Source organism: Pygoscelis adeliae, unplaced genomic scaffold (assembly GCF_000699105.1).
Source record: "Pygoscelis adeliae isolate BGI_AS28 unplaced genomic scaffold, ASM69910v1 Scaffold173, whole genome shotgun sequence".
NCBI classification, from domain to species: domain Eukaryota; kingdom Metazoa; phylum Chordata; class Aves; order Sphenisciformes; family Spheniscidae; genus Pygoscelis; species Pygoscelis adeliae.
In genome coordinates this window covers 126,643-136,142 of record NW_008824409.1, presented here as the reverse complement: position 1 = coordinate 136,142, position 9,500 = coordinate 126,643, and the positions used below count along the sequence as shown (strand labels likewise).

The 9,500-nt window shown below is 47.9% G+C and overlaps 2 protein-coding genes across 2 annotated transcripts in view; one reads left to right on the top strand and one right to left on the bottom strand.

Moving 5' to 3' along the window:
- Positions 1–3,352, bottom strand: part of DCTN5 (dynactin 5 (p25)) — a 9,117-nt gene extending 5,765 nt beyond the window's left edge. The window contains exons 1-2 of the mRNA XM_009320499.1: positions 3,346–3,352; positions 1,297–1,300 (exon numbers count right to left, since the gene is read on the bottom strand). The gene's annotated coding sequence lies outside the window, so the exon portion shown is untranslated. The remainder of the gene's footprint in view (positions 1–1,296; positions 1,301–3,345) is intronic.
- Positions 336–9,500, top strand: part of PALB2 (partner and localizer of BRCA2) — an 11,441-nt gene continuing 2,276 nt past the window's right edge. The window contains exons 1-10 of the mRNA XM_009320517.1: positions 336–1,995; positions 2,750–3,561; positions 4,173–4,256; positions 5,437–5,598; positions 6,092–6,177; positions 6,458–6,619; positions 6,784–6,900; positions 7,273–7,360; positions 8,406–8,554; positions 9,404–9,492. Of these exons, the coding sequence (XP_009318792.1) occupies positions 336–1,995; positions 2,750–3,561; positions 4,173–4,256; positions 5,437–5,598; positions 6,092–6,177; positions 6,458–6,619; positions 6,784–6,900; positions 7,273–7,360; positions 8,406–8,554; positions 9,404–9,492 (3,409 nt within the window). The remainder of the gene's footprint in view (positions 1,996–2,749; positions 3,562–4,172; positions 4,257–5,436; positions 5,599–6,091; positions 6,178–6,457; positions 6,620–6,783; positions 6,901–7,272; positions 7,361–8,405; positions 8,555–9,403; positions 9,493–9,500) is intronic.

The window sequence follows — 9,500 nt, the reverse complement described above, 5'->3', positions numbered from 1 at the left end:
CGCCTGGTTTTACTGTGTGATGTTTTTCTTGGATGGGACTTTGCTGGGAGTACTTCACACATACGACATCTTTTCCCACAGGTTCTAGAGATCGCGTATCTCCTAGTGCTGACAAACAAGAAACCTCTCAGTTACAGACTAAAACCTGCTCTGATCTTGACACAGAGAAGAAAACGTCTGTCACATTTAAACACGTCCCCGAATTCTCCAGTAATGAGGTTAGCCTGCAGGACAGCTCACGGGCAGAAAGCATACAGGCTAGCCAGGAAAACCTGTGCTGTGGAACGGTTAGGCCTGCCCCTGAGGAGAAAAAAACCCAAACCTCCAGAAGCTTGATGAAGCTGAGGAGACGGACGAAGGCTCCGGTATCCGAGGAAAGGGAATCAGTGCGTGACGTGCATCTAATCAACGCTGATGAAACGGTGAAAAATCAAATTGCCAGTACAGAGGAACTTCGGTCGCCAGTCTTCAGGCGAAGCAGCCTCTCGAACGCTGAGGAAAACGCTCAAAGAGCATCCAGACCAGCACTTGTGCAGAGAGAAGAAAACGGTTTCACTCCTGCCGATGCGGCGTTAGGAGTTGTGCAAGACGTGCCTGAAGACAGCGTCCCTCCAGGAGTGCCCGAGCTGTTCCTGTGTGCGCTGAGGGACAGCAGCGATGTCTGGCAGCCTGAGTCCCCACGCGCTGTGGCCACACCTGGTGACTGTGAGCCTGCATGGCTGTGTTCAGAGAACCGTGACTCTGTTTTACTTGACACCAGTGGCGATGGAGGAAAAGAATCCTCCAGTGTAATAAACCCAACGGATGGTGAGAGTATGTGTGAAGATCAGGGAGAATTACGTAGGCTCTTGGGTTTAGTGTCAGAAAATGAAGTATTGCCTGCTGACGGAAATAACAGTATAACTAATGAGAGTGAGAGCCATGAAGGAAATCAAAGTGACGCTAATAGCTTAAACCCCTTTCCTACAGATCTTGCTCTGGGCAATGTTGAAGAACTGTTGGAGAATCAACAGCTTGAAATTCGGTCGAGACTTTCTCATCCAGAAAAGGCAACAGCTCCTGAAAGCGGACTGAGCTCTTGCACGATGGTTGAAGGGCTTCTCTTTCCGGTTGAATACTACGTCAGGACAACTCGACGCATGTCTAATTGCCAGAGGAAAGTGGACCTTGATGCTGTAATTCTCAGCCAGCTGGGCAGAAGCAAGAAAGGTCAGCGAAGTAAGTGCAAGCAGAAAGACGCAAGTGCAGATCGGCCCTCCCAAGAAAGAGCTGAAAATGATTTGGAGTCAGGGTTCGTGCCGTTCCCTTTCCTCGGTGCAGAAAATGATCCAGCAAATTCAAGTAGTCCTCAGAAATCTCTTCCTGCACCCAGTGGTAGCAGCACTTCACTTGGATCGATTTCTCAAAACAGTGTCACTAGCACAAAGCACGATCAGAGACGATCACAGAGGAAACAAAAGGGAAGAAGGAAGTCTACCTGCAAGCCCCCTGTGCATCAAGTGTCACAAGAACTTATAGAAAGTTTGGATCTTGTAACAACGAGGGACAGCAGTAGCCTGCTGTCAAATGAATGTCAGAGTGAAAAGGAGAACTGTGAGGCTGATCTTGAAAAATCATCTTCGGATGAGAGAAGGTTGGCTGCTGCTGCAGCTCTTGGGTCTGGAGAGACAGAAGTGACGGGCGCCGTACAGCCAATGAGTGCCGATCCTCCTCCTGGAGGAAGCCAAGTGCTTGGCAAATGCCGTAAGACGCTGTTAGAACAGGTTCAAAATCCGCTTCAGAACAGCGATTCTCTGAACCCAGGGAATGAAACTTTTGCCAGCCATGCAGGAGATCTGGAAGCCAACTTAACTGTGTGTCAGGCTGATAAACACCCAGTGGAGCATGTTAAGAATCAGCACGTGCGAGGGGCTGAGCAGCTCCTAGCGATTAATGTCCCTCTGCGCCGCTCCCTGCGTTCCTCTGCAAGACAGAGAGCCAGTCAAGTCTCAAAAGGTACGTCATCAAATACAAGGGCTCCCTAAAACCACAGCCCGAGAGCAAGGCAGGGAAACGTCCCAGTGAGTGCATGCACTGCTGTTCATGCCCTGCCATATTTTTTTATTCAAGAAAATCTGATATGGGTTAACTATTTTTTTTTTTAAATAAGAGAGATTTTTTAAAAATTTAGGTCATTCTGGTGCCCATGTTCCTTGAACAATTCCAGAAACTTCTGCTTCAGCACAGTGACGGGGAGTGAATGGCAGTGCATGGATGAGGAGCCGGGCTGAGAACTTCTTAAGCTGCCTTCGCTGTTGGAGCGCACGTTGTGCACACTGGACCTGATTTTCCCAGCAAATGGATGTAAATCTGGTTCTCCAACTAAGTCTGCATATTAATGATTTATTTTTTTTTTTAGTGCTGACAAGTGTGAAACACAAAGAGTAGCATTACAGTCTGAGGGTCTGTGAATGGTGTGGGAAGAGAAGGTGTTGGGAGAAAACCAAACGAAACAAACCGGCCAAGCACTCGGTCGATTCTGGCAGTCTTTGGCGATGATATTTTAGCTGAAGGCTTGATGCAGAGCAATTGCGGAGCGTAATGTCTTTCCAGAAAAGTGCCACTTCCATGTGTTAAGATGGATATCGCTTTTTTTTTTTTTTTTTTAAATAGATTAGAGTGACGCTCTGGATGAGATATTCTGAAAAGGCTAGTTGCTGGTTATTCTACGATGTGTGATGTTCTCTCTTGTATTCCTCTGTTTTTCTAGATGAGAGCAAAAGAGGATGTAGCTATCCGACACATTCAGAGGGTCCTGCTTCTCTTGGCCTCCCTGCTGTGGACCCCGATACTTGTGGCTCTCTCTTCTCCTTCCGCAGTCTCCAGTGGCTGGCCCCCAGACTGGGTATCCGAGACTTTCACTTACCGGATGAGGAATTTGGACTACTAAAACTTGAGAAATTAGAATCTTCCCCTGTGAATGACTTGGAGGTTTTTGTCCCTAGTGTGTTTGGAGATGGTGTGGCTTCTGAGGACACGCAAGATGCACAGACGAATCCAGAAGAAAAAAGTCTCAAAAGTAATTTGATTTCGCCTTTCAAAAATGGATTGCCCAAGTTACCTCACTTAGAAAGCCCAGCTTCCAGGAAGGAACTTTCCACCCATGAATTGCTATTTACTCCCATGGGGACTGTCTTAGCTGGTGCTCCCAATCAGCCTGAGTCTCAGATTTCCTCATCTGTTTTCCCTGTCGTGGGTGCAACCCCAGCTGTTTCACCATCAGTACGCAGTGAGGTCTTCCCCAATACACCTTCTGTACCTCCCTCGCAAGTGAGCCTGCACCCCTCCAAAGGAGCACCCGCCCAGGTTGTGGACGATGGGGAATGCAAAGACTCTGCCATTCCGCTGCACTTGGACAGCTGTGGTGCAGGATCTGCTAGAAAAGAGGAGGAACAAGGTACAACGTTTCCTTTAGAAGCTGAAAGAGGTCCCGATAATAAACCTGAGGAGGCTGTGGCCTTGGAGAAGCATCAGCAGTCAGAGAGCAAACAGCAGAGATCCTGCAGAGCTTCTCCTGAACAGGTAACAAGCTGGCCTCTTTGCCGAGGGTCCTAAGCCAGTGGTTTTGTGGGCAAATCCCCTTTTCCAGAGTCTCACCTGACTGTTTGCATGCAAGCCCTGCATGCTGTCTTTTAGCTGACTTAGTAAATGTTTGGTTGCCATCTGTTGCCTAAGGTCTTTTGACCTCAAGAGCAAATTCTTTAAAATCCTGCTTGATGAAACTGGCGATGTGGGTGTCAACGCTTACTGCAGGATGCATGTTTGAAACGTGTATGTGAACAAAAAGTTTCTCGTGCCCATATAGCGTTGGTCTACCTTACGGAAAATTTTCAGCTAGGATTTGGTAAAGGAGATTAAATGACTCGCATGCGGGATGGGTATTGAGAGAATGACTTGTCTCTGAAGGCTGAGAGAGGCAAAGTGGTGGTAAAAGACAATTTTCAGGTGAAACCAGGAAATAACCTGCCTGGGATCTCTTGTTTTTCAAAGACTTGCAAGTACAAAAAGAGGTGCTCCTACCATAGCTCTCCAACAACTGCGTGCACAGTGAACTCACGCTTCTGCCTCATTCTTGCAGGTGCTGAATGTAATTTCAAAGTTGAATTATCCTCATTCTTTACTTGTTTGTGCAGAAAAAAGATGTAGCAGGACAGTTGACTCCGGTACTGCTTGATGGCCTGAGAGAAGAGAGCTTGCAGCTTGTATCAAAGCTAAAGGTGGGATAACATCGGATAGTTGTTTACTGAGTCAGTAGCAGCTCTTTAATACCAAGTTTAACAAAAATGGAATAAAAAATGCAGAATGGCTAGTTGAACAAAATAGACTGCTGTCTAATTTGATCAGTTCTGTCTTCACTTGTGGTAACGCATGCTGAAAGGTTAGATTGCTGTATAACTCCTTTTGACTGATAAAGGATTTCAGTGTTTGTTTCTGAATAATGAATGTCTAAACACATGCAAATGTCTTAACAAACAGAACTGCTGCGTTTTTCTTCAGCCCCAGGTAAAATGATCTCAGCCTTGTACCCCTGTTGCCTGCCCTGTGGCTCCTGTGGCCTCCTGTCACCATTTCAGGCACTAAGTAACCCAGTAAGGAGCAGATTTTGTGAGGGACTACAGCACTGCCAAATACACGTGTTGATGCTCACACCCTTCTGGAAAGGAGCCTTGCTTGAACATGCCATGACCACGGCAAATCTGGCCCAGGACTGTTTGCACAGCGGAGCCATCGGGTCGTCTTCCTGCAGTGGTGTCCTTCCACTGTCCTGTGTCTCGTAGGGGGCAGAGAACGGTTGGCAGGCAAGGAAGCAACATCTGTGGGAAAGCCCGTTGAACTCCACATGAGCTTGCCAGGGGCTGGGTCACCTCTAGCTTTTCCAAACCAAAGTGCAAAGTTTTGCTCCAGAAGCAAGCCTGGGGGGGTAGCATAACCAGCCAACAATAATATGGCTGAAGCTGAAAACTTTTTTACAAGGGAGAAGAGAAGGCCCTTGCTTTGTTTAGTTTTAAACTCAGTCTGTGCTACTGCAAGTCCCGTCTCCTGTTTGTGCAGGAAGGGAAGCAAGCGCGTGACTGCAGGTAGGTGGCACTCGGGCTTTGTGGTGCCTGTGCCCCAGTCCTGTCCCAGCTCTGGGCTCTGCCGGGTCCCTGTCGTTTCAAATGACAAGTGATCTTTGTGAAGTGAGCCAATGTATTTGCTGCTCTGAGGGTGAAACCCACCGGGCTTGTTTTCCTTGGTGCCTTACTGGCACTTTACTCAAAATTATACATCGTAAGCATTAAGTTTTAGCCTCAAATTCTCATCACACTGAACGTCAAGCATTTTTATCAGGCTGAACCTCCGGGTTAGATAACCATGTCTATCGGAAGAAAACCAGCGCTGTTTTGTTTTGGACAGGATTCGTCAAGTTCCTGCGCTGTGGATGTGAGTACCATGTGGTGGGAAGCAGCTGGCAGCAGAGGGCTCTGCGTGGTGACCGCTTGCGAGAGTTCTGTCTCCCTGTGGAAACCTCTGGCATCCGACCGCTGGGGAAAGGTCTATACGTGGCAGCTCGGAGAGGTATGAACACATTCCTTATTTCTAGAATTTAGGGCAACTTTCTTGTCCCAGTGTGTTAGTTCCCAAGATACAAGGAGCTTGCAGTCTTGGGTGCAAGGTAAGTTCTTTAGGTGGCATAAATTTTTCCTTCCATCAGGCAACAGAGGAGAATGATTTGCACTGCTGATGGAGAAGGCCAGTAGCTTGTACGGCCGCGTGTTATCTGCTGGAATTGGATACTTCCTGCACTGAATGGTGGCTGCACTACAGCCACTGACTTGTGCTCTTTCCCCTTACGCTCCCTGGAGACACTTTTTGTCTCTTATATCAACAGGGATTGTTTAATTAGGTAAGCAGTCAGCAGAGAGTTCAGCTGTTAATCTAAGCGTGCTTCTTCAGAGGGATCTGAAAATTAGTTCTGCTCCATATCATTTTACTTGAAACACTCTAGAAAATGGGAATAAAGTCGAAGCGACATTGTGGGTGACACTGAATTCTTGTTTTGCTGTCCTAGATTCCTGTAATACAGATCGTTCCTCTGCCGGACACCTGTAATCTCGTGTGTATAGCATTGGGAGATTTGGAGATTGGAGAAATAAGGTGGTGTATTTATTTCTTACTAGCGCTTTACACCCTGAATAGCTGCAGCTTAACTCTCCTCTTGTGTAGTGGTTGAAATTGTCTCTTACTAATGTGTCACATTCTCAGGAGCTTTAACAGTTGGAAAATACGGAAGTGATTACTAAAAATCAACTACAAAGACTTGCTTATTCACCCCTAGGGGTGGTAGACTGTTTAAACACATGCTTATTTTTATATGCTATGGCATCTTTGAGTTATGCTTCCTTCTGTCATGAGGCGTACTTTTCTCTTAATTTAGGCTCTTGCTTTATTCTTCTGAGAGTGACTCATTCAAGCAATCGCTACTAAAAACTGGAAATATCAAAGCTGTTCTTGGGCTAAAGGATAGGAGGCTGGTCAGCAGCAGCAGGACCATGCAAGAGCAGCAAGTGGAAATAGTATCGCTTTCAGAGACGGGAAGGTGAGTGCTGGTTTTGGGGTGGTCTCACTGTGGCAGGTGGAAGAAAAGTAAGGAAACAGATGTAGAAAAGCATCAGGTTCCTCTTCTTTCTGGAGATGTGCTGAGTACAGAACACATACTTATTATTTTGACTGCCTTTTCTCACTTGCTAATCTGCTATTCAGGAGCAAGGACGGACAGACTTTGATGCCCCCCGAAGAAACTGTTTTAGCTTTTGCTGAAGTAGAAGGAATGAGAGACGCCTTGGTTGGCACCACTGCAGTGAACAGCATTGTTGTTTGGTCAGTGTTTCCTTCGCAGTCAAATGGGTTGGCTTGCAGGTGTACGTGCTGGCTGTAACAGCTAGCTGCAGACGTTATCTAGGGGTGTTGGTTGGCAGCTGATTTGCCTGTGAAATGGTACTTGTCAGAGGGCCTGCAGTCTGGCACTGTAGAACTTCTGTACAGCTGGATAGATAGTGAACGAACTGTGCTGCCGTAATTCCACTTGCTTTTGCATCACGTTCATTACATCCCTTCCCGCGGCCTCTTGTCTTAGTTGGGTTTATGTGAAGCCAAAAATGTGTCTGTCTTGCATAGCGGTGTAACTATGATTAGAAAATAACAGATAGAGGATGGAAATGCAGTCAGAACTTGTGTTTTCACCAACTGCAGGAATCTGAAAACAGGCCAGCTCCTGAAGAAGATGCACGTTGGTTATTCCTACCCAGCTTCCATCTGCCATCGAGCATATTCCGACTCTGTACGTATGTGAAATGTGACACACGGTTTATGCGTGAACTGCACTGACTAACTGTGGTGGGGACTTCAAGGATTAGGGTTTCTAGAGTGGATTGCAATATCGGCTCTATTTAGATACACTGAAGGTATTTCAAAGGAAACTAGGTTGCCTAGGAGAAATAAGCCACACTGGCTGCCTGGAATTCTTGGCTTTCTGCAGCGTACTAATAAAATGAGAGCGATGCATCAAAGCGTATTCCAAAGCAGCAGCATCTTGGGCGTGGGAAGCAGAAGTGCTGTTGCCCCGTGCTGGTGCTCGGTAAGTCTCTTCCATTTCACAGGTGGGTAGCTGCCAGCGTGGTGATGGCACACTGCCGTTGTCAGAAAACCTATTTGAAGGGGTTATTGTTTACACGTAGCCCCGAGGATATCAGCTGTTTAAAACCAAGATTCATAGTAACGATTCTTTCCCACTTGCTTCCACCTGTGCTGTGATTCCAGATGGATTTTTGTAGTTTATCAAGGATTTGATTGTTTTCAGTGAGCAATTTAACCTTTTGGGACAAGAATGTCTTGTCCGATAATGATGGCTTGAGTCAGGCTCTTTGGAGACTTCCTCAGAATATCTATCCCAGCATATTTCGTGCTGGCCTGTGGCTGTTCTGAGAGTCGCTGTTTTCAGCTGTGCTGGTTTGCATGGAATTCTTGTTAAATTTATAAGCTCCTGGGGATTCAAATGAGGCCTAGAAATTTTACTTGAAACGTCGCCTCATCCTACAGCAAGTTTAGCTTTTTCAGGCAGAAAGATAAGTGCATAAATCCACTGGGTCACCGAGCTGTCGTTTTGCTGTATTGCATCAGCCCTTATCAGTCAGCAGCTGCTTTGGATTTTATCTAATTTGATAAGGAAAGTAAACCATTTCTATTTTATTCAGTAAAAATAATGCATCACTGTCCACGGGGCTTTGATTATAGAGAGCGTAGTAATTAATTTTTGGAAAATTCTTTGGGGTTTTTTTCCCCTCTTGCTGTTGTTTTTAATGATGTATTTTTCCTCTGTGTATCAGGGCCTTCTGTTTGTCGTTTTAAGTCATCCACATGCCAAAGAGAGCGAGTCCTGTGGCAACCCCGCGTTCCGCGTGATAGCGTTCAACCCCAAAACAGCCAGGAGCGCGGGAGTGATGTTCTCCTCCCTCCCACCTGGGCACGCTGGAAGGCAAGTACCTGGGCGACTCCGCGTGCTGGCTTCATGGCTCCTTCGAGGTGGTTTTGGGGGGAGAAATCGCTTAACGAGCTGAGCAGCACTGCTGGCAAGGATCCATCTGCCGTCTTGCCGATGATAAGGAGGCTGCATCCGTCGCTGCCGTCTGTCCTGCACACGGGCTGGAGCGGGGCGAGGGCGTCGGCCGTTTCCTGCTCGCTTCCTGCGCCAGCCTGTGCGCTGACCTCTGAGCTCCCGGCGTCACCGCGCGGCAAGGGGCTCCGCTCACCGCGGGTCCGCTGACGGACGGGAGCATTGATTTTCTGCACGCGCCCGCTTTTGTCTTCCTCCCCCCCCGAAAGTGATTGTGGAAATGCTGTAACGGGGTTGGTTCGTCCGGCACACTCCCCGGGCAAAAACCCCTGAGAAAATGTCCGCCGCCGAGGCGTCCCGAGCCGTCGGTCGTGTCGAAGAGCCCGCCGCTGGGTTTATTTATGCTCGGCGGCGGCCTGCAGCCCCATGACCTTTTCCTGTGTCGTGCCTTCCGAAGACTCGGCTGTTTCGGGCTCAGTCCCGCGATGCGCTCGCGCCCGCCATCGCGCCGCCTGCGTGCGCAGGCGTTAGCGGGCCGAGACCTTGCCCTACCGAACAATTTTCAAGCACGTACCGAGGCTGCGGAAGGGTTGTCTTGACATCCTTCGTTCTCGGGTGCACTGAAGGTACAACTTGCTTCCACCTGTGCTGTGATTAATAAATTCGCTTATTAATTTTCTACATTAAAAACTAGTTAATTTTAAAAAACGATGCGATGGTGTTTTCGACAAACGAACTGCAGCGTTGTGACCCTTCTGTGTACGACCTTAGGTACCTGGAGGGTGACGTGAAGGATGCTTCTGCCGTGGCCGTGCTGACGTCGGGAGCCGTCGCAGTGTGGGACCTGCTGCTGGGGCGGTGCACGGCC